At 38.1% G+C, this 26,124-nt stretch overlaps 1 protein-coding gene across 1 annotated transcript in view; it reads left to right on the top strand.

The window, feature by feature from the left end:
- nrg3b (neuregulin 3b) overlaps positions 1-26,124 on the top strand; it is a 202,481-nt gene that overhangs the window by 92,641 nt on the left and 83,716 nt on the right. The window contains exon 2 of the mRNA XM_044338756.1: positions 7,406-7,541. Within this exon, the coding sequence (XP_044194691.1) occupies positions 7,406-7,541 (136 nt within the window). The remainder of the gene's footprint in view (positions 1-7,405; positions 7,542-26,124) is intronic.

The raw sequence follows: 26,124 nt of genomic DNA, 5'->3' as shown, positions 1-26,124 counted from the left end.
TGCAGACACATTGCACCTCCAACAGAGGTAAAGAGCACATCACACAACAAGCAAGCTGGGCCTTCTGGTAGAGCACAGTACAGGCGTTTCGGGCTTACAGTGAAGTCTCTTGGCTGTAAAACATTTGCACTATGTTGTGTGGGTTGTTGAGAGAAATTTCATGGTCACTTTATGATCTGCTCGGAGCTGGTGTGGGAGAAGGCTGTAGGGTGGAACTGCGGGGGCTCAATTGTTGTGTATGGTGTACGGTGGTCATCCAAACTTTAATCAAGATTCAGCTGACATGGGGTCAGGAGATAATGGAGATAATTAAAACTTTTCTTTCAGCAGTGAATTGTTCCTTTAAGGTTTAATGGATATTTGATGTCTTCTGGGGTCTAGTTTATTAACCTGCTGCTTTGGACCTGTCATTTAGAACGTTTTGAAAATCCTATTTAGTTTATCTAATAATGATGCTATTAGAACAAAACAGCACTTCGAACTCCTGAAGGCACTCTAGGTTGAAGTGGGATTAAATTCTCCATTTTCTTTTTCGAACCATGCAAAAACCTCCATATCTGCTTTCCCTGAAATGGAAAAAAAAGTTCTTGTTTGAACATATGCAAAATAATCATAGGATTAAGGTATAGTATAAGCTGTATGTTACAGCCTGACACTTAACAGCCACCACCAGTGGGAGTAGAGTGAAGGCCAACGTTAGTACCTTTGACAAATGTCCCACTGAGTGCCTATCACTAGGCTGTCATGGCGACCATGGCCATGTGCTCTTTAACCCTGCTTACAGGCAGCAACTGCCACCTTTAACCAACTGTCCCGAGGGTCAGCTACTATTTGTTTGTGTCATGTCAGGGACAGAAGGTCTCCCAAGGCCTGTTGTCTTGATGATCATGCAAAACATATAGTATAGTATTTATGTGCATGTTTCTGTGTGTATGTCTGTATGTGTGTTTGTGTTACAAGGTTATGCCACTGAACTGTAGGTTCATACTGTAGTGGCCATGTGTTTTTTCTGTTAGTAAGTATTGGCTATTCATGGCTGTAAAGCAACTCTAGTTCTTACTCTTCCCTCTGTTTTTGTTGAACATGTCGCCTACAGCCTTATATTTCAAGGCCCACTAGTTTAATGTATTTTTTCAGTTTAAATATTCATGTATGCTGTTTATGTCCCTGCTAGTTACTGTGAAGCTTATGTAACATATATAGTATATGTGTTTTGCCATGTGTTGTGCGATAGTTTGAATAGATTACTTTCATGGGAGTTAACTGTCAAACAGAAATGCTAGCTTACTGTAGCTAGTGCTTGAAATCAGATTGTTGACTTTGGCAGCAGTTCAATTACATGCATAAGCATGGTATTACATACATTTGTTACATTTGCTTAAAAAAATGGCAAAACATTTTGTCACACTAGTGAAATTAGACTTCTTTATGCAGAATACAGTCTCTGCTTGTTAGTGGCTTGCTGAGAAGGAGACTGTCTGTTGGTCAGAAAGAGCTTTGTGGCAGCACTGCGCCTGCTACATGTGTAGCATTAAGCAGCTGTAACTACTGTAGCATTGCAAGCATTAGCGTTAGCTTAGCTGCTATTGCCCTGTACACAGGATTCACATCTTCACTTTTAGGAGGCAAAATTATTGCTCCAAACATGAGATTAGATAGATAGATAGATAGATAGATACATAGATAGATAGATGGTAGTAAGGTGCATGATTGTCCATGGATGTCAGAATTGCATTTATTAAATATTGATACCTGCATATACATACATATGACGACAGCATATACAGACAGTACCCCAACAATTATAAAACTATGAATCTGAAATACAACAGATGTGATGGACAATGTAATAAACTAAAATAAATCTGTCTTCAGTGTCAGAGGAGCCCCCTCTCTCGACACACAGGAGAGTCGTTGTACAGACTGATGGCAGGAATGACTTCTTGTAGCATTCTTTGATGTGTGTTTTGGAATTGGACTATCCTAACCATATGTTAGGCACTTTTTTCATGTGTTATTGTGTGAAGGAAGGTGTTCTCTAAAACTGTATCAACATGTTTTGCTTTTTTTTTTCAAGGCTTGAAACATGGTAAACTGAAACTGATCATTTATCCTCTCTGCATGCAGGCGGTTTAATAAGGATTCCAGTGATAAACTATTTCTATATTCCTGCTGCAGAGGTTGGTAGACTGCTTCAGAAAAAAAAAAGAAACCAGTATCCAGTCATTTCCATTGTGACAGATGGCATTGTCAAGTGCAATGTGTTGTCCATACTGGAGCCACTGTATATTTCTCTGAATATAGTTCTGTCCAAAAGGCAGCGGAACATGATGGGTAAGCAATCAGCAGGCTCTCTGAGGACCCTCCCTTTACGTAGTAAGGCCCTCTTTGATGTCTGCTGCAGTAAACACAGGCAGTTCTCTCCCGACCACTGTCTCCTGGGGGATAAGGCTCAGCACAAGAACACTAATGAGCACATTAGAAGGAAGCCATAGAAGGAAAATGCTACAGTTGTAAATGGAATTGTCTCTTGTGTTGTCTGTAATAATAAATAAATAATACATTTAATTGGTGCCGCACTTTTCATTCATAGTCAAACTCAAAATGCTACAGTATTAATAACATAGAACACACAGCATAAAGAAAATAGTAATAAGAGTTAAGATGAAAAAGCCTTCCTGAACAGAAAGGCTTTTAAACCTTTTTTAAAAGAGACCAGGGTCTGTGCTGCCCCCTGTTCCACAAGTGTGGTGCAGCAGAGCAGAAAGCTATACCAAGCAAAGCTCTGTCTACAGTACATCCATATACTGTGGGTATATGTGCAAATGACGTACATGCAGACAATAATAATATATCTAATGTGATAACACAACTTCATTTTTTTTGTGACAGTAACATTTTTAAAAGAGTTTGTATTTTGAATCAAGGCTGCGAAAATTGTAATGTAACCACCGCTTTCAGCCGAACTATAATTTGCAGTTGAAAGTGTGAGCTAAAAAGTGAAAGTGGGACTGTGAAACTGAGGTGACATATGCCACTGACAACAACAGGAACAAACCATTATGAATCAAGCATTCACCATTTATTCCATTTAAGATAATCATAGGGTGTAAAGAAGCGATGCCCACATTTTTATGGCTCAGTCAAGACATGTTTTGTTTTATAAAACTGTGTCTTGTCCAAATGGTATAAATATTGTATGTTCTAAAGCAGATTGTGTTACATACTCTCAAATGATCTGTTCCTAGCAGAACCTTGAAAATGTCTCAGTGGTTACAAAAAACTCTTCAGATCCTTCCTTCACTAATATTCTGACTGCAGACACTGGCATGCTTTTTGTGCACTTTCATTGGCTGTATCTGTATGTATTCATAAAAAAAAAAGTACTAATTGATCTTCATTGTCATCTTTTTCATTTTATTATAAGAAAAGATTATTTGTCTGACTCCCATGCTTCTTTTTCAATAATTACCAGATCTTGTGATAATAATATACAATGCATCAAGCTCTATTTTCATTCAGTACCTTCAGTTTTAACTCAGTGGGATTTTCTTTTTTTCCTGTGGAGTTATTGTAACCTTTGTGTCACAATAACATATCTGCATGTAATGATATCCCCCCATCCGAGATAATGGTTCGTTTCAGAGTGAAATGAATCTTATACATATTTTAAACAGTTGGAAATTAAGATACGGATTAAAAGTGATTCCTTACAAGTGAGAAGACGCACTATGGCCTCCGTATTCCTTTCAGATAGCTCTGATCTCTCCAGCATCATCTGAATCTGTGATCCCCAGCCAGTGGATTCCTTGAAAGTTACCTTGGGAATCAGCAATCTGGATTGCCTTTGTGCAACGGGGAGAGTGAGAGACGTGAAAATGATTTCAAAGAGTCCAGGATGAATCACGCTCCCACTGCAGCTGCCATTTATTAGCACATTTTCCACCATGGTTTCAGCTACCTAGCAGTCTGAGTTTCATAGATTTTGCTAGAGGCTTGCACTGAGAGATTGGGGTTTTTTTGTTTTTTTTGGTGAAAGGCTTCATTAAAAGTGTTGATAAATGGACCTAATGATGACTTGTATGTTTTTCATAATTAGTCATGACACTACATCTTAATAATAACTAAAAGCAAGGGACACATCATTTTTCAGCTATTAGCTCAGTAATGAAGACAAAGAGTGATTTAAAAACTGTGGTGTGCTTTCAGTTCTGGTTTGGTATAAAAAAAAGAGTGCGAACATCTGTTGTCTGAAAAAATACTTGGTACATGGTCTGACAGTTTTGGACCAATTGCAGAGTGAACACTGATCTATTCAGGGTCAATGCCTTGATAGTCAAGAAATAACAATAAAAAAACATCAGGTCAAAACATAAAGAAACAGATTTTCACCATTCTGCTCTAATACATTCAAGAAATTGTCTAATTGCTTCATTAACTTGTAACCTCTGATAGGGGGATGTTTAAAGAACAGGATCCTGTTTGGCAGGTGCTCATTCAAAACTGCCCGAGTTGTGCTCGCAATGGTGCAGATTTTTTCTTTTACTATTTCTTGCCTGTCACAGTGATGAAAAGGGAACCTATAAGAAATTGACAGCCTGTATTGCTCAAGGCCAAACACATCTGAAGATGACTTGTTCCTTGATGTGGCCAACAGGCTAAAGGAGTGGAGAATGGAGTCTTAAGAGGGATTTTTGCAGATTTTTGAGAGGTAGTCAGTACAGGCTGTTTGTTTGTAGACCTTGCACCCACTGAAGAATAGCAGAGTCTTAATCTTGTAAAATGACAGGTAAGAGGCTCAAATATTTTTCTGCTCTCTTATTTCCTTATTTCCTTTTAAGGAAATAAGAGAGCAGGCTGGGATGTATGTAATTTCTTTCACGTGTTGCATAGGTCAAATGATTCACTGGGCGCAGGTTTGTGCAATATTAAAAACCGCAGGACATTTGAAAGATCAGCTATTCTGGAATTCCTTTGCACATTTAAAGTATGCCATAATATGTTTAATTTAAGATACCCATGTCAGCCTCCCTCCCTCTGGCTGTGAAACTGGCACATTCAGTACCTGAAAAAGAGCACCAATATACAAAAGGTGGTGCCGTAGACTTGGGTACTGTGAGAGCTTTGTCCCTCATGAAAAAAATATATGGAGACATCATACATCATCATCGATTCTCAAAGTGCCATTGTGTCACTGGAACAACAGTGACCTTCTGTAGTTCACATCCTACCCCTCTGCTCCTCTACCAACATGTGGTAAATGAAGTGATGCTGCACTTGAACCACTTTTATTACAGGGAGGAAAAAAAGTTTTTGAAACGTTTCAGTAAAGATAAGATTACTTGCGATACACTTACTAAAAGGTTGTCTGATATCTGCATGACCTTGGCTTTTCTAATGTAAATATATCAATGGTTTAGCTTATAGTGCACAATCAATTTTCTCTTTTGTCAGAAAAAGCTCTGTTTCATGTGCTTAAACCCTGAACTACTGACCTAACATAGCAGTATTTGTATAGATCAAACATGCTTTTTCTCACATGTGGTCACTGCTGCAGTCTGAATAAAAATCTATGAGGGACTTTAAACGCCATGACAATTATTGCCGGGGACATGCATACCACAGGGGGATGTTGTGTTCTATTTTCTATTCTTAAAGTTGCATCTTGGAATAGATAACCCTTTGAACATTTCGCTGTGGGAATTTGTGGAATTAATATTACACGATGTAATCCAGTGTCTTTTAAAGCCTAGAGAGTAACAGAGTCAGCTCGGGTTCGAGGCCTACTTTCATATGCACACACACACACACACACGTGGGGCTGATAATAAGAAGTGATCCAAAAATTATTCTGCGTAGCAAGCAAAAGGCAAGACATATAACAGAACGTGAACCTTTTCTGTACTTTAAAATACAGTTTAACATTAGAAAGATGTCCCATTGTCTTCTACAGCCTCTACAGTACGTGATTTAAATGATATCTCCCAAAGTTATTACTCTGACAGAGTGGAGTCTTGGTCGGCCCCAGGAGCTACACATATCTCTTTTTGTGTTCCCTCTGATCTCTCATCATCTCCTGGGCCTTACATCAAGAGCCCCAGATTTATCGATCAATGGCCATAAACAAAACATAGATTGAACTGGACACTGGGGCGCAACAAACGGATTAGAGAGTTTTTATTCTGCCACATGCGATTGTTCACTAGAGCTCCAGCTGAAAGAAGGCCATTGGCCAACAGAAGTGTGGCACACAAAGCAGACTGGGCATCAAAGATGCACCAGACTCAAGCAAACGGATGATAGAAATAGGGACAGAATGACAATTACGAGAATATGGTGTGTATGTGTGATTGTGTGAGTGTGCATTTCAGTAGTGTGTTTATGTGCATAATATAAATGGATGTAAGCAGAATCAGATGTGTCATGCAATTGTATTGGCAAGATATTGAGCACAATACCAGTCAATCCAATTTTCAATACTTGACTACATGATGGAGTGAACAATCATCTGAGTAATAATTTCTGTCACTGTGTGTGTGTGCGTGTGTGTGTGTGCGCGCGTCAATATGTGTACTTGTGCATGAAGGATTTTGCATACATTAGCGTGTGGTTGCACATGCTAGCACACAACATTTATATATCACTGTGACCACATGCCTGACAGCTGTGCATATTTCACAGGGTGGAGAACCCTGCATTGCAGTGCTTGTACATGGCAGCCATGCTCTTTATGTGAGAGCAGCTCAGGGTCAGACTTGAAGAAGAGAATTAAAGCTACATCACCAGACCCATCTCTCTCTGTTCTGTCTCTGTGTAGTGGAGTACTAACATATTATCGTTTCACTTCCTTACGTCTGTAATTTATTTCTGTGTTTACTAAAGCAGCAAACCAAGAAATTCACTGAGGAATTGTGGTTAAAAACATGGAATAGAGTACAAATGTTTAATAAAATCAACTAATAGAACACAACCACAAAAAGCAGTGCGGTACTGATAGTCAAGTGTGTGATTGCAGTCCATTACTTAGCTTCCTCTATTGCAGGTCCAACTTTCAAACTATCAAGCAGGAATTTTTCATTTCTCTCACTCTATACTGAAAAAAGGTGTTCCCCAGGCTATCCTGCCTTTAGCTCATTGAGTTTCAGAAAACAACAAGGACTGAAGTCTTCTATTTCTGTCTGAGAAAAGCTTTCATCTCAGTATAAAAAGAAATCACCATATATGTATACTAAAACATAATGGCATGTGCAGTAGCACATCAAAGAGATTAAAGAAGTGAGAAATGTTCCTGTGCGAATTAGCTATGATTTGAGATACAAAGTTGAAAGAATGAGAGAAATGATCTTTTTTACTTGTTCTGTCTAACAATAACTAAATCTGTCTCCCTTTCTCTTTTTGTTTTCAGCAATGGCCCCCACACTTCCTAGTCTACGCTCCGAGGTCTTCAAGCCATGTGTGGAAGACAAGGACCTGGCCTTTTGTCTAAATGAGGGAGAGTGCTCAATCATTGAAACCGTGGCTGGGGTTCACAGACACTGCAGGTGAGTGTGATGGCACTGTGTGTATGTGTGTACGTGTGAGTGAAGCATTTAGTTTTCTTTGGCATTGACATTTCCTCTATTTGCCCATCCCCTCCAATCAGTAACCTCGGGGTCATTTTCATTCAAGTAACTTTTTTTTTTTTCATCCTGGCAGATTGTGTTCTTAGAGTGATGAAGCACAGGAAAATCGTTGTGCAAATGCACCTAAAATGCACTGAATGTCTATAATCACCCAAACCACTAACCGAGGGATCAGAGATGCTTTGGTCGCATTAGACGCAGCTGAGTCCCTGATCCGCACAACCAAACTACACAAATGGAAAGATATGTTACCATGTAGATCCAACTAGGAAGCACATGGAGTGGAAGCGTGATCAAACCTCTGTCTTCATTTTGGTTCCTTCTAATAGTGATGTCAGTTTTATAAAACAGCTTTCTCCTCATGTATTAACCTTGACATACGTGTTGTATGATATGACCTCTTCTGTATGAGGCACTTTTTAATGGTAGGTGTAAAGAAAAGGGGCTCTTGCAAGATTCTTCTTTGATCTTACTTAAAAGCAACAGATTTTTTTCCCTTTCCTTTTTTCCCCTTTTGTTTCACTCAGACCGTCACTCACACTCTGACTGCCCAACAGAATAAATAGAAGTAATTCCTATAAATATACCTGAGGCAGACTTTGACACAACTAATGTGGCAGGTGCAAGTAAAATGTTGTCAATTAACTAGATTCAATTTATTGAATCAACAGACACAATCCTAGACTATATGTAATGCATTTGACAACTTATTTGCCTATTAGCAAGCATATACTGTTACAATACGTTTCTTCAAATTTTATGATAGAGAGCCAACAATAGCAGAAGATTCAATCTGATTGTGCATATATAGTATAGATGATAGAATTAAGTAAATGGTATAAAATAATGATTTGCAGCAAACAAATAATAGAGTTCATAAGTTTAACAGCAGCAGCATATTCTGTTAGCTATCATTACTGTAATGTTAGCCAATAAATGTAATGTGTTTTTATTGTCGTGCAAAAACCACACTCATGAGAGTAACATTACGCAAGGAAAGCACGCTTCTAATCATGCATATGTAATAGTATGTATATAGGAAATATATGTATTTATTCTCTCTTCTTTGTACATTCCGACATGTCATGTCTGCCCCCCCCCCCCCCCCCCCCCCCCCCCCCCCCCCCCACACACACACACACACACACACCCCACCCCCCTTGTGGGCCAATACACTACCACTTCAAGTCTGCAATCACTCTGAAATACCACGTTAAAAATACATCACTTTAAAAATACATGATAAGAAATTTTCTCTGAGGGAAGACTTGTGCTGAATGGTGCTGAATTGAAAAACAGCTCATTAGTACACCTACCTGGAATTAAAGGGCCTAAATCTTCATCTGAAAAAGAAAAGGTATAAATGACACATGAGCATGAATCAAGCCTCTTAGAAAAGTAAATGTTAGGTAAAAGAAGTTGGAAAAAAGTCAGGAAAAAGGTGCATTTAATTAAAACTCACTAACATAATTAAATCAATCACATTATTTATTATCAGAGATAGTTTAGAGTTATTATAATATTATAAAAAATATAAAGTACAATTTGTTTTACAATTTTAGTAGTACAGTAACTAAAAAATGAACAAATATGTAATTAGATATAATTTTGTATGGCAGCAAATATTACTGATTCAGGTTTTCATGTTCTCAATACTTGTATATTTGATAATATATTATATATGATTCCACTGAATGAGTCTAGCTAAGGCTCTGAGAGTAATTACACGATAGGAGGAAATCTGAGTGTGTGTTTTATGTCATATGACGGTGGCCAGCACAACCATTTAGAATGCACCACCTGTGTGACAGCAACATCAAGAATCCTCCAAGACTTGTAGCAACTACACTCCAGGCTATAATTAGCGACAGTTGAATGACTAAATATAGGACTCAGGAAAAGACTGGAGGGCCTAACCTAGAGGCGCTGTCTGCCAATTTCTCACGAGCTGAGTGCCTGTTGTATGAAAGAATGATTACAGGTTTGTGAGTACTTTTATGGAAAGCTTTTGCGTGAGAAAAGTACAGGTAATAAGTCTGGAAAATGTAATAATTGTACTCAAAAATCACTTCCATGTAGATGTTGTACAATATCATTGCTACCAGGTGGAACTCCAGGTGTACTTGTGGTTTTAAAGAAGTGCTTTGGAGAACAATTATCACAAAAGTGAATGATTTTGTAGAGAACTTGCAACAAATAGTTTGGAAATAAAAACACTGAATCTAAAGTCTACATTAAGGCTGCATTTAGTGATTTTTGACCGCTAGGGGGCAGAAAGTCACTCAGCAGATCCTTCATACTGTAGAGTTGAAACAATCGAACTTATACCAAACACTCAGTCTCTTAAACTGATTATTTTATTTCATGATTTCACATGAAATAAACAGGGCTGCCAACTTTTGAGTTTAGCTTGGATTGAGATTTGTTCCTGTTCAGGGGGCAGGGGGTAGCACTTATTTTTGTTCATAATAACATGATCATTATTTGTGGTAAATTGACCCACTCAACCTCTCTCTGGCCTTGTTTAGTGCTGCAATACCTTTACTAACCTTGCTCTGCATAGGCCAGGTCTACAACTTTAAACTGACAGATCCTGAGTAACACCTGACCAGTTCATAAAATAAGACAAATGACCATTGCATACCTGTCAACCCGTAACCATAGTATCTCACTCTCCTGCCCACGTGCCATAATAGATTTGTCAATATTTGTGTATATTTCTTGCTTTCCCCTTGATGGTCTGAATAACTCACTTCTGCACGGTGCCGCTATTGTGCTGTGCTGCTCTGTCTTGTCTGTCTGTGTCACTGTCAGTGTCGCATCACGACATTATCAGTTATGAATTTGTTTTTCGCTGTGTGAGAAAATGGACGTGTGGTGTGAGAGTGTGTGAAAAGTGTAAATTGTGTGAGTCCCATGGTCCATGCATGAGATAAAATGGATAAAATAGTCATTCTTCACTGTACAAAATTATTTTAACCCATGGAATTGAAGAATTATTTCTAGAAATTTGGCAAGACAGTTTTCTCAACAGTGATTTGAGAAAACTGTCTTGAGCTCTGCGAAAAGAAATCCTTTTGTTGTGTGTGTTAAGAAACACTTTGCTCTGATACTGTATACTATTAACTTGTAGTATAATGACTGAGTAAACAGTTACCTTCTTACACATTTATCAGATGAGTATTCAAATCTTTCTGTCAAAGTCCGATATTCACTTGCCCTTTTTTATCTCTTGTGTGATCCACCAACTCCTGAGAATAACAATATTTTGTCCTTTTTTGGCTTGCTAAATGTTCAACTCTCTTCACCAGCTGTATGTTTACTTCAAATCTTCGCCATTTCATGCTGGGCAAGTAACGTACAGTCAGCTTGTGTGAGACTACTTGCTGAAAATGGCTTCCCATGGTTTTATTTTTTGTAGATTCAACCATATGGAGCTCTAAACCAAAACAATGATGTGAAACCTGCAGATCGCTGCGGAGCTGCTTCTGTGCCATTACTATATTCATACAATGCTGTACATTATCCATTTACACTACAGAGTAAATTATCCTGCTGGTTGATTGTGGTCTTCTTCCTGTCAGAGGTAATGTGTATGAGGATAAATCAAGATATTGTCCATCAACATTTATGGATAGAACAAACAGAGAAAAAGTTGTTATTTGAAGGAATATAAGGTAGATGATTACACTCAGGTTTCAGGTGCGGGAGGTATTTGTGTTGATCAGTAATCCCTCCAAGCAATGCCGGATCAGTGTCCTCATGACAATAACAGCTGATCTCCTCAGTCTGTTCTAAAGTACAGAAAAGTAAAGCTTTAATGATTGCTGCCTCCTTCGACGTCATCTTCTCCTCCAGGCCACAGTGCAAAGAGCATAATAGATGGTTGGATCTTTTCCAACATTAGACAAGTAAAGATGTCAGAACAATCTTTGAACACTTGAATCATTGGATGCCAACACAATTTTGAACTTGGGAATCAATTAATTTTGTTATGAAACATTTCCTTCACTCTCCTCCTCCTCCTTCTCCTCCTCCTTCTCCCCCCCACCCCCCCTTCTGCCGGATGTTCATGTTTGCCAATGCTAATAAGGTTCCCAAAATAAAAATGCAAATTTGAGTTTAAGACCTACTTTCACATCAGTGTCGTGGCTTCTTATACACTAAGTGCAATAAATGTACAAAGATTCAGAGGTCTTGAGGTATTTGGGGCCTGACACATGACGGCCACATATAGAGGTATGACTGTGTAGATAACGAGGAATAATAATACATTGTTGATCGAAGACTTTTAAACCAAACCATTACTTAAGTGACCTTCCCAACATTTTCTTTCTTTGATTAGTTGAAAATGGCAGACGAATCACTTAAAGATCAAACTGAAAAATATATTTTTTCTGTCTCAATCTTTTTAATTAGAGGTTCTTAAAGTTTTTCCCTAAGAGGACCAAAAACTGAAGCCAAACATATTATAGAATGTTAAAGTCATTTTGGACAGTATGTATTATACTGTATGCATAACAATTATAAAATGTGAGATTTGAGAATACAGCCTCATATTGAACAGTCAATCTGTGGATGAGCAAGAGTATAAATGTTTACTTTAATAAGACAAATATTGAGCTATAAGACAATTGTCCCCAATGTCTCCGTTACTTGTACAGTATGAGTCACGTTCCTGTTGAAAAGCAATACTATATCAATGCAGTGTCAACTTGCTGCACAGAAATCTAAAAAATAAATTACTGGTCTCATTTGAAACATTAGGCTTCAAATCATGAATAATTATAAATCACAATATTGTCCTCGTATCAAACCTGCCTTCAGGAGGAGGAGAAACATGATTTTGAAATGCACAATACAAGTTAGAAAAGTAGAGACTAAGATGATGACATCTCATTGGCCCTCAATGTCAGACTCACTGAGCGCACAAAAGTAGAATACATATATTCTATGAAAATATGAAAAAGCCAAAGGTGGAGGAATACATTATCAGGAGGTGTAGTAGAGCTGGCCGTCATACCCAATAATTTCACTTGCTTTCCTGTTCTGGTGTTCAGCGCTCAGACAGTTTTGAGATGGCAAGTCTGGAATAAAACCGCCACTAAAGAAGCTTCTCCCCAAGGGGAAAGTACATTGTTGTGCCAGAGGTAGAGAATCACCACAAGTGAATATATGGCACCTTAAAATTAAATTAGAATTGGAAGAGATAACACATGTTGCTGTGGTCCAACGAGAACTGTTGCCCAGTGTAAGGATTCTGTGTTGGTACGTGATGAGACAAACAGTACCTGCGGCTGACTGTTGGGACACTTTGGCTGTGCCAATGCAGCTCGGACCTGCCAGTGCCCGACAGCGCCATGGAGGATTCAGCTACCTCCACAACTGTCATTTCATGCATAATGGTGCATGCTGATAGTTTATTGTAGAATAACAGTCACAACACACATCCCATGTGTGTTAAGTAATGACAAAAAATGATTTAAGATATTTTTTTCCCCAAATGAGGGATACATGTGAAATTGCCTAACAAATCATCCACAAAAAGAGTTTAAATAATATCTGTTCCTGTGTTTTGTTTGGAAAACTCTCTAAACATAGCATATGACTGTGCCTTGCACCATGCACATTTGATATAATCTCTATGGGCAGGCAGTACAAGGGCAAATTATGTTAATTCCTCACACTAGAATTTCAGTGTTGCATGATCACTACTGACACAAAACATATTTTTTCTCTCCTTCTATTTAAGCACAGCCAAGTTCGTGGCAGTTCAGCAAAATACCAAATATGCACCAGCAAAACAGAAAAATCCTATTTGCTGAGCAGAAATTATTATTATTGTCTAACTTTATTTGGTTCAAAACCTTAGAAAATTGTAACATGTCCATAGATATTGGGAGGTTAATTTGTGGTGTAAAGGTTAGCTCTGTATGTGAGGTCTGTGGACTACAGGAGGGCATGTGGGTAAGTCAGTGAAGCAGAGCTTGCCACAGCCACTTAAAGTCCTCCTAGACCCCGAGACTAAATAGGACCTTATGGCCCCCGATAATATCTTATGGAAATAACTGTGTCAGGATCATTCTGCATGGATGCCCTTCATTTCAGATTAGCCTTTATTGATGATAAGCCCCAGATAGAGTTGCGTTCTTGATGCATTTTTCAATACAATTATTTCTTACAGGTTTTTAGTTTCAAAGTATGGGACCTGCTCAATGATGCGGGTTTTGACTTTGATGTGAGGGCTCAGCAGTATCAGTTTGACATGTGCTCAACAACCCAAAAGCATGCAGTTAGCTGCGGTTGGAGGGGTATTGTGGACTATATTAACTGGAATGATGGCGCACTGCATCTCTGGCCACCACCTGCAGCATTGTGTAGTGTTTTGGTGACACACAGAAATGGTCGTAACATTCAGGCGTTGACAAGCTGTGAATTCTGTACTCAGGGTCTGCTATACAGACAACGTGTCAATTCTTGATTTGGTATGTGGAGTTGGATGATGCGGGTGCTCTTTTTTATTCTTTATGTATTCATCAAAGTGATATTTTTCTGCAGTACCATCATCCTGGCTGCAAAAAATCTTTTTTCTTTACTCAAATAAGAAAGATTTCTCTTGCAAAAATCAGTAGGAAAATGGTCTCCCTTCACTGAAAACACTTGCCTCCCTTTCAACAGAATGTTTCCTAACTTGTATGGGCATTGTATCAACAACACAGTACACAGAGGCTTGCTTTTGTTGCACAGATGATGCAAAGCTGCTGCAAGTGAGATTTATAGTTGAAACAGCTTGATGATGCCTCCTCACCAAAGAGAAACTGAGAGAAATGGAGCATGGGTGCTGTTTTTTTTATACTCTGAAATCCATTATTATGGATTTCGAATATTGTTTCATCCTGATTGATATGCAAATCCAAACTAATAACGTAAAAATTCAAAATTATTATTCCAGACCAAAGTTGAGAAAGTAGTTATATAAGAATTAAACAGGATGCATTTTGCATATTAAGTAGTAAGTAAGAAAGACAGTTTCCCATCTAAATCTCCACTGGTAGGAACTTTTAATGTCTTTTGTTCTAATGTTGTAATATTGCACGTATCAAGGCTTAAGTGGCATGTATGTGTAATTGATCTAAAAAGGTCTAAAACATTAAACCAGTATAGAAAAGTATAAACATGGATATAATGATCCTGTAATAATGGGTGTTCATGAAAAGAATGTGCACGTTCAGCACATTAATTATAGTTTTAGTCAAAGTCATGCCTTGATAGACGTTGAAAAGGCAAAGGAGATCTGTTGCTGCCTTTTAATAATGATGATTATAGAAGAAAAAGTCTGACTTTCCCAATGGGTTCTTTTTCTTTTAAGATTATTTTTTGGGGATTTTTTGCCCTTATTGGACAGTTACTTGCGAAGAGGCTGACGGGGGAACGAGGGGAGAGAGACATGACTACGGGATGTTGCAAGATATGTGGCATAAATAGTAAACATTCGGCTGCCATGGCACTCCCCAATGGTTTCTGTGTGCTTGACCATGCCGTTAAATGTCCGTACATATTTAATGGTTTAACTATTATTCTCCTCAGCGTGGAGGATGAAATCACTATCCCCTGTGTGTGTGTGTCCTTGTGTGCGCGTGTTCATTAAAAGCCTGGCAAAGCTCAAGGTAGCTCGTGTCTACTATCACCATGGTAACGTCTTCCCTCATTAGTGTGAGGCCAGAAGCAGAAAAAAAAAAAATAGTTGTTGACTCACTTATAGTGCGCCTGCCGTGGCAGTTACATCCAAATGCTCTATCATTGCTTATCCTTTACATTATATTTTGTGCATTGATTCTGATTGATCAGACATTAAAATAATTGCCACCTAATGGTATGAATGACTGCTGTCGTGAATAATTCATGACCAAATTTGCATATTTGATTGCTTCTTCCAAAGCCATGCTGACATAAGATATTCGATCACATTTAAATGAACATTGATTTGTTTTATGTTTGTTCCTCCAAGACCTATCTGGGTAACTAGTAAAACCAGTATTTCATAAGCAAAGTGCTTACGTTGTGTGCGTGTGTGCATCCAAATGTCTTAGGGGACATGTTTGTGTAACCTGATGAGGAAAAATATGAAATCCCACAAAAAGAATGAAAAAAAAAACACTCTACAATTCTCTAGTCCCCATGAGGAAAAGAACCATTTCTATTGGTAGTTTGCTGTATGGTTAAGCTTAAGGATAGGCTGAGAGTGCCTGTGCGTGTTTGTCTGTGTCTCCATGAGCCTGTTTATGTTTTTCTCCCAGGACCCAGGAGATGTTGACAGCAGTATTAACAGAATCTGATATGACAAAATGAATCATATAAATGAAGACCACAGCCTCTTAACTTTCCCTTCCTGTTTTTCTTCCCCTCATCTTCCTTTTTCTACGGGGAGCCAGTTCAGCGATTAAATTGTCACTGCACCATCAGACCTTGACAGGCTGCACTAATCCACGATGCCGTCGCTCCTCTGCTGATCCATCCTGCTAGGGATGACGTTCTCCAGGCTTAAAGCCAATGGGCCATGTCCCCCACTACCCCACCCAGCAGCTGTATGAAAGCAACACAATTATAAACATTGGAGTAGACTTACCTGTTGGCAGAATCCCATGACCAAGACCAAATATCTTTCCTTGATGATGCTGAGTACAGTTGACACATTAAGTTTTTGTTAAGTTTCCCTAAAATATTGAATTAGTGTAAAATATGCACTCCTTTTCTGGCAACAAGTAAACAGTATATCTTCAATTATCTCTGAATATATGAGCAATTTCTTCCGAAACACATCTGCAAGCCGAACATTATCCTTCTTATAACTACTCAGACTACCACAGTACATGCACATGACTGATTTTGCCATACTTTGCTACCGACTTGGTTCTTTCAGCATTATATTTTACATTCTGCAGGCCTGTCACCAACACTGCAGATGAAAGAGTCACGTGTATGCGTTCAGTTTACAAAGGCTGCCTTGGTTTTCAAGCTATAAGACTTAATGAGCATAGGACAGGCACGCTCCACCATGCCTGCAGACAATTAAAGCTTTCACACAGTGTTAGTCTGTGATTTACAGTTTTATATACTGGGCTTAGTTAGAAAAAAAAAATGTACATTTAATTGAATTTTTGATGTCATTGTAGAGCAGGGCTGCCAACTCTCACACATTGAGCGTGAGACTCATGCATCTCATAATCTGACACTACACATGCCTTTGTTTGTAACTTTTTGTCTTCACTTCCTCTGATGTAAAATTTGTGATTTTTAAGTGAAGGAACAGCAGTTGTTTGTTTTGTTTCCAAGCTCAGATGGACTGAGGCAAAGAGCGTAATAAAGTCAAGGCAGAACTTTTCATGGATTGTCCGTCAACGCACTGATCATCGTCTGTTTGAACCCAAAGCATGCAGCAACAAATCATAGTGATGCACATTCTGGTGGAACTGATAATTTATGCAGATATTACTTCTATTTTGATAGACCTGAGAGAATTAAGTGGAGAGTGTCGGATGATGGGAGCGACTTCGTGAAGAGCATCGATCTTTCTTATCCTATGTTTTGAAGAAAAATATGTGTAATATCTGGAGGGTGTATCAAAAATGCTACCCAATAAACACAAATTAGCAAGAAAAAAAGAAAAGAAAAAGTCTATGAAAAAGGTGTTGGTTCATAAGGCCAGAGAGAGGTCAAGTTGGTCAATACTGCTAAAATAACCCCCTCCCCTCGGGAACAAATCTCACTCCATGTTAAAATCAGTAGTTGACAGCCCTGTTGTAGAGCAATATATCCTTGTTAAATACAGTACTACAAGGTGCTATATGTTAAATGCCCTTTCTTCAAGTAGAGCTGCAATTGAAACTAAATTCATTTTGCTAAGAAATAAGTATATACTGTATATCTTTGTTGTTTTTGAGTTGTGTACATTTTTAAAATAGTTGATAATATGTCTTCAATTCCATTGGCCACACAGATATAGGCTAACCGTTTTTTAACTGTTGTCCCATCTTTGATTTTAGCATGTGATTTGAATGCTGACAACTCAGCAGAAATGAAATGATCTTAGACCAAAACTAAGGTCTAGTGCTAACGTTACCAAGCTAGGCTAAGTAGCTTCCACCTCTTGAGTCGAGCTTCCACTTTATGAGTGGAAGCTAGTTAGTCTACCTTGCTAGCTTCTGCTTTCCGAGTGGAATACAAACTTATCAGGGTCCTCCTATATTATGTTTAATTTTATAAAGGGTAAGAGCTTAAATCACTAACAGTTGACAAGCAGCACTATATGGGCTTGTTGAAAAAGGGGGAAGATATCTTGTATCAATGTTTGTAGGCTGTACAGTATGATGTTCTTCAGTCAGTAGCGCACCACAGAGGTTGACAGTGCATCTCTCTGCCATCGGAAATAAACACTCTGAGGGTGGAATCAAGCTGTTTCCACAAATATCTTCATCCTTCATCCTTTTTTGAAAAAAACAAAATATGCACAATAGCTGCAGTATCATGACAGAAATATTCCTTCACACAAAAAGTGAGAATTAAAATTTCAGTTTGACTTTAAAACATTTTTCCAAAGGAATGAGCACAAACACGTGCCTTTGTTTCTGCCATGTTGCCTGTGAAAATTAAGACAAAAAAAAAAAAAACTTGATGGAAATGTATTTCTTACATTTCACATCACCCACCTAATAAACTGATGGAACTTCAATGCCTTTCCTTAACCACCATAGAGTGCAAAACATTATATCACTGTACACTTTCACATTTACAAAGTCACATTTCTGGAGAGAACTGTAGTTGCAAAATCCCATTTGCAAAGCCAGAGAAGATCACAAACAAGATGACAGACACACCCACGCATACAAAAGCACAGCATCTCTCTCCACTCTCTCTTCCCCACATCAAATGCACGCTTAGTCTCTCCATAATGTAATGACAGAGCATTTGGATGTAACCACCATGAAGAGACTGCAGTGGATTTGAAGGCAGCAGTACAACCCCAGTCAGTTGCCTGCAGCACTTTACTTGTCATTTCATTGTGAGCTCAGCTGGTGGAGGATAACAGCTGCTTCTCGTTACCGATGTTTAGACTAAATGATTTTTAGCGGTGGACACCGAATGAAGACCATGTCGCTACATCATCACGTTTGAGCACAGAAAACACGTTGACAGCAGACTTTGATGTATCTCGGATGCAGATGGGGTCTCTGGAGGTTTTCTCAAGGACTGTTAACTGTGTCTGTTACTCTGTCATTAGGACCAGAGGACCAGACAGAAAAGGAAAAGAAGAGGGACAGGTGGTAGGTTGTTTGTGATAATTAGATGTAATTTTTTTTTCTTGTTAAGGGGGAAACAATGAAGGAGATGGGGACTTAAGCTGTAGCTCCCTTCCATGCCAGGGGTATCAGATGGTAGAGCCTCTCAGATCAGGTGCATTGTAGATCTTAAAACATACTTCACAACCGTTCCAAGGATTGTCATATGTACTCCACCAGAGGGAGCTCCACTGGTTTCATCATTACAGATGCGAAGCCAATTTTGTTTACATGTAAAGATATTGTTGTGGATTACAAGATATCTAATTAGCCTTTCAGTGAAAATGAAACTAATAAGTCTCTGTTGTACTTCCATGATATTGCCAAACTTCACCTCTGTCTTCCCCTCATCCTTCCTTCTCTTTCTCCGACATGCAGTACAGTAAGTCTCAAGCCTCCTTTGTAGCATCTTTTCCAGCTTTGCTTGAGCTGCGGCTTGTACATTTTATCCTTTGGAGGGTGTCAAATAAGATAAACAGATCAGTTAGTTGGGGAACACAAGGCAGAGGATTGAGCAAAATCAGGAAAGAAGAGCCCACTTTGAACAAGAGATAGAAAATGTAAGGAAAGAAATAAAAGAAATAGGTGCAGTTAGTGCTGCTTGACCAAGGTGATATTTCATCATCAAGTGATCTGACGTGATTCTTGATTTTCCTGGTGTCTTTGTTCTAACTTGACGTTTTTTTTTACAAGAGAGTTTGCTTTGGTATTGCACTGGGAGAACTGTCCATGTTTATTGATAGAGCACTCCTGAATTAAAATTCGAATTTAATGAAGTAAAGTAGCAAATGAAAGGAGACAGAGAGAGGCAGAAAGAAATCCCGTTGTTCCACCTCAACCTGTCTCAGGCTGAGATCAATTATCAAGGAACAGACTAGTTTAATCCATGTTCTCAGGGAAACAAACAAGCAAACTGGGAGATAAATATTCATTTGTCAATACAGATAGATCTTGACTCACAGAGAGAGAATGTAAGGAGGATTCTCCGACTGCCAAAAGAGCACTTACTCACATTAGTTTAATCCAGCTTAATTTCTAAAAGTTAATGAAGCAACAAACATAACTCATGAAAAACAACATATATTTGCTAACAGTATAGAGTACTACTACAGTATAACATCCCTTTTTCAGAGTTATACTGGGCTGGATGTACCATTGGGTTGACTGGTGACAGCAGAAGACACTACCAAGTTTAATTGCCTTTTTTTTATTGAGTATTTTTAATTATCACTGAAACTGTAGAATTTCTTCCTTGTTTTCATATGATCACATGAGAATACTTACATGCACATTACAGTCAGCAGACAGGACTACTGATTCACATGCATCTGATGTAACCACAGTGAATTTGAATTTGAACACAGGCGTCTGTCATGTGTGCACCCGGTTCCAGGCTAAACCATCTTATCTATATGCAAATCTCCGTCACTATTTACTCTCAGGGAGCCCTTTTTAGAAAGCTGTGTAATGTGTGTGTCTTTTGCATGTGACCTGTATTGACAGAGTACTAGATGGGAGTGTTGGTGTGCAGTGAGTTTATGGTAAAGAGTGATGTTTTATTCTGAATTGGTGCATTCACATGGGAAGTCATGAGTGGAAAATAGGTCATACTGTGTAACTCCATGTGCTGGAGCTACCAAAGTGGGGAAAAACAAGAATGGCAACGATTAATTGACCATTCATCAAGCACCGCCCCCTCAGTTTCTGTTGCTATGCCTGTCAAGCTATCCAGTCTAGCACGCTTATCATGTAAGCGTAATAACAGTAGCTTTAGATTTAGATTAGACTCTAGTCTAATGAACAAACTTTTTTTTATGTATCCTGTCATGCCACAAACTTATATAGTCATTTAATGATATTCTAACTCTTGATATTAAAGCCACTTAGCTGGACTTCCTTATGATTGCAGCTTAAATTAGATTAGTTTAGTTTTAAATCAATTGTTCAGTCAATTTCTTACACATTTGCTCTTGTGTTTTTGGTTTTAGAAAGGCTAAAAAGAGACAACACCTTCTAGATCCTTTAGATACCTAGTATCTTTCTGACTGCAGCCCCAAGCACGCTGCTTTGGGATGTGGATAAATCAAAGCTTGACAGAATTGGTCGTTATACTACGAAGCAAGTCCAACATACCCAGGATATCTTTTTGTTAGCTGGCTTCACTGACATTGGTCGTCCAGATAACCAGTGCTACGAAGCTGGCTATCTAGCTAACTTGCTCAGAGGTGGGGTTGTTAATTACGAGTGACATCATCAGAACCATGAATGAAGTACTTCATATGATAAGAGATTAAACAGTGATACCAAGTACCTGCAGAAAACTTCTGTTTTAGGAACAGCAAAAAGTCATATTCAATGAAGTGAAATGTAAATGATAGTCTGTAATCATACAACTGAATAAGAAGATGTAGAAACACATTTCCACACATTAAAAGTAGGCTAATAAAGGCTTAAAATAATATAGTAATTATATGACTTAAGTGTAGATTGAGTATTTTTTGCTATTTAGTTGGATGATGAAGAAACTCTTCTGAATGTGTCGCATAAAACAACTTAAAAGTCATGCCAGACTTTCTGCTGCCGAAGCAAAGAGTGGAAAAGTATTTAATGACTGATAAGGTCTATCTAACCAAACGCTGCATTTATAATCATGGGAGCCAATTAATAGTGTGTGGGTTCTTTTTCTAATAAAAGACAAACTTTGGTTTTTATTTCCAATTATCATCACACAGTTGTCTCATGTTATTCTGAGCTACAGTGATGGAATCAGAGTGTAAAATCATCCACACTGTCAGCTATCACTTTGGGGATAAAATAAACTTTGCACAATTAAAATGCAGCTAAAATCATCATTATGTGTTTAGTGTTGTAAATGATCTTTCTGTTTATTAGAAGCTCTGTTTTAAAACCAGATTGTAAATAGAAAGCCTGGAACAATAAAATGTTTCCACTGACCTATAAATATATATATGTTGCTCTTTTTTACTTGTCAGGACTTTTGTCCATGTCAGGGTCCTGTAGAAATGATGACTCCTTTTCTCCAGTGATGTGACTGGTCAGCAGTTGCAGTGTTGACAGGTTGTGAACCGGTCCTCTGAAGCTGTTCAGCATAAGTTACCATGGTGATGTACCCTGGTAAGAAGGGAACCCTGAAAACCCAGACTTAACCCTGAAGTTACCTCGCTAACCCCAAACCCTGATTCGTAGAACAGGCCTCTTCTGTGCCTAGTTGCTATTGCTAAGCTATGATTGGACAATCACTGTTCGGGAGAGGGGTTTAGAAAACAGTCAGTTGTCAGTGTACAGCTTTAACCAGGTAACTGTAGTGAATTGATATTGTGATGAAAGCATACTGGAAACAAACTTAAAAGTGTTTTGAAAAATTCCAGGTCTATTTAGGTCACATTTGTTCACCGTTGACCTTGACAGACATTATGTCATGAACTAGAGTTGGAGAAAAAGTACCTCACCTCTTGAGATGGAACTTCAGCTTAATTTTGTTTATTTTTCTCAAGTTGGGAGTGAGAAATCTTGAGTTTGATTTAATCAATATAATCAAATGCAGATTAAATCCATATCTGTTACAAATGGTCTATGAATAATGGACATTGTATCTTACGCTGCTTGACCTCTGCCCAACCTTTGGCTTTGCAAATAATGAACTGAGGCATTGCCCTGGCATCTGTGGGACTGCCTCGGACTGGTTATCTGTCAGTACGTTTTTGGTTTTTATTGGTGATTATGTTACTTCTGCTTAATTTAGTATGTGCAGCGAGCCACTAGATTTCCTTAATTGCAATGGAAATACTGCAGCATCTGTCACTGTCCAACTGGGTGTCTTCCAACTTTCCTTGAGCTAATTGCAGAAAGACACTGAACTCCTTGTCACAGACTCTCATGTCATCTCAACAAATAGATGTTTCTGGCACCTTTCACTATACAAAGTAAATCAAGTGTCAATCTGAGAATTCAGGATTTTCATCTGAGTTATGTTTGCACTTTCAGTAGCATAACAGAAAACTATTGTCATTATGTTTTACTCAATAATGATGATAGTCATTCTATGTTGATACAATTTTACCAGCATTCAAACACTTTAGGGATTCATATGTTTATACATAAAAGTTTACACATGGCATGTTACACTTGTAATTAATAAACCACATCATAAGGAAATATGTCTCTATTTTTTTTTTTTTAGCCAACACCAAAGAAATTCCTTGATAGATGTCACCAGGCAATGCTGTATTCTCTTTTTGCCTGCACCAAGAAGTTCTTTTCAGTTGAGGAAGCTGTCTAAACTTGTGTCAAGAAATGGAGCAATGTTGTCAACGTCTGCATTTTCCAAACAGTTCAGTAGATATGAACATTTTACAGGGAAGCATGACAGTGATTACATGTTTTGAAATGCCTTTGGGTTTTTGGATGTTGATGGCGTTGAAGCTTTGTTGATATTTTTGCAAGTGTGCCAGTCTCCTGCTTGTCAGCGCTGTTCCTACTAATCTGAGTAGAGCTGAATTTTGTGAAAGGTCCTGCCATCTTTAATTAGATCGTGTCATTGTGTCGAAATCCAAAGCTTGTATAATATTATGATGTTTCCAAAAAGGGCATTGCAGAGCAGCACGCCTTTCACATGTCCCTATTTACTTGTTTTCACAGTCAGTATCAGACTGTGATAAATTCACATAAGTGCACTCATATAGTCTAAGTTCTATAATGGATCAAAACTATGTCTGGACAGATTTAATGTTTGATGGGCTCCAGAGTTGCTGATGTTTATTTTTTTTAAAAAACTTGCTTTTTAGTTTCTTTTTTATTCTTTTAATAACTGAATGGCTTAATCAAATTAGTATTCTATTAACATTGTTGACGGAGTTCATCACAGTTGTATGAACCTGCTGATTATAACAAATTAAAAATAATTAGACTGTCTTGAATGCTTGATTGTAAAGTAATACTACATAATGCTACTTTCTCACAGATACACACACACACACACACACGTAGAGAGAGGGACAGAGAGAGATTACTCTAAAGCCATCCTAAAAAAAAAAATATTTAGAATCTGTTAAGTTAATTTGCATGGTAGGTAATGAACACTAAAAAAGATGTTTTACTGGAAAGTGAGATGTAAAACCACACACAGAGATGCAGACATAGCCAGTCTGGTGAATGGGATGAGTTGTACGTTATTAAAAAAAACACACACACACAAAACAAACTAACATACATTTTAATCACTAAATAATAATCACAGTGTTATTTATACATTGTATAGCGATTCACAATTCTCATCTACAGTATATAATTCCAGTAAAGGACCATGCCGTATTAATACAATACTAGACGACACAGTATCTACTAGACTTGCATTAACCATGCACAGAATATTACCAGGCGCTATTGTTGTAGAGTTATGGTATAATCCTAATTTTTTGTTTTAGTTCAGTGTCTAGTTAAGACTTTAGGTATTTGTATTATTATTTCTCATTTACCTATTTTTGTATCCTTGTGTTTTGTTTGTTTTTGTTGTTGTTGTTCTTTATGACTCCTGTTTCTGTTCCTGTTCTTTATGATTCTGTTGTGAATTTCCCATTGGGGTTAGAGTATAGCTACAGTATATATAATACCCTATCTGTTCTACTAGGCAACCTTTTTGAGTCACTTATTGTTCAAATTACCAGAAAGCTCATAAATGGACCATTTGAGATTCAAATGTCTTTTTTTTTTTTTTTAAGTTTTCTTCCCTTTTTTGTCTTCAGGCATTTTCTGTAATATTTGTCAAGAGTGTGGCACCTGCCTCCACTCGCAGACAAACAAGCTCATCATAGATTTCAATTCACCGGGAGCTGTCATAAGACAGAGCAGAAGGTTAAACTTTCTAATTGATGTCCTGAGCTTCCTTAATCACTGCTTGTGTGAGAGAGCAGAGACCTGGGAGAGAGTACAACAGAGAGAAAGAGAGGGAGACGGGGAGAGAGAGGAAGATTAGAGTGTCTTGACAACGAAAGCCTTTCAAGTTTGTAGGTTTGAAGTGCTAATGACATGCAAATGTGTGCAAATGCGTGTGCACCCACCCCTTAAAACTCTCGCCGAATACTTGAAGCTGAGTGAAATTCTGGGCTTGTGTTTGTCTATGAATAGTCAAAGTTTGGGGAAGTTTGGATGTTTTTAACGATGTTAGTCGCGGCCCGAATCTGTGGAGGCCAAACAGGTCTGTGCACAGGACTCTACACAAATATGTAAATATATTTGTCTTTACTTATTTTCTAAATTAATATTTGATTAGTGAAATGTATGTGCGATCAATATGTCGTCGGTGTATGTTATGGTGAAAAATTTAATGGATGATTACATACATGAATCAAATTAATACTGATGTGTCAAAAGGGGTAAAGTTGATATAAAGTTGTACTCGGTAGTTCTGATAGTGATTATCTGTTTATGAGGGGGAGGTGTGGACTTGAGCTTGAACTTGATGAGGCCGAACGTAATTACACAAAACACTGACTATATAATGCGGCTCAGTTTTCAATAGAGAACAGTTTTACTACATATGACAAATAAAGGGATGAATGAACAGATCAATGATCCAATTACCTTAGCTGACACACAAATCCATACAGCGTGGAGAAAGATGGCAAACTAATCCATTTCACAGCAGTTAACAACTTTAATAAAAGTTTGCTTGTAAAGCAAAATAATTAGCAACTATGAGGCAAAATGAGAGATAAGATGAATAATGGCTCTAGACGAAAAAGAGGGAGAGAAGAGGCACAGAGAGAGAGAGAGAGAGAGATACAGCGTAACGTCATGGTAGATTGAGAACAGCAGTTGTTTTTCAAATGCTGGGGCCACATGAGAAAACTTGTATAATCCTCAGACGTTTTGAAAATGCATCACATCACAAAACTCAACAGATTCCTTTGTCTCACTCCTTTACATGCGAGATGATTAGGAAAAAGAGTATTGCACATTCAGCGATACAGCCGAGATGAGACTCCTGATATGTCGCTGATGTCAAGACCTCTAATCTGGTTGCTCCTGCGTGATCATGTATGCATTAACATGTGGCGATAAAAACCTACAAAACAGAATTTGCTGTGGCAGGTGAGAAACATTGATCCCCTTCAAAGGGTGTGTGCAGTCGCTGATACCTAAGAGTT

The sequence above is a fragment of the Thunnus albacares genome, chromosome 20 (assembly GCF_914725855.1).
Source record: "Thunnus albacares chromosome 20, fThuAlb1.1, whole genome shotgun sequence".
In the NCBI taxonomy this organism is placed as follows: domain Eukaryota; kingdom Metazoa; phylum Chordata; class Actinopteri; order Scombriformes; family Scombridae; genus Thunnus; species Thunnus albacares.
This window is presented reverse-complemented; position numbering and strand designations above follow the sequence as displayed.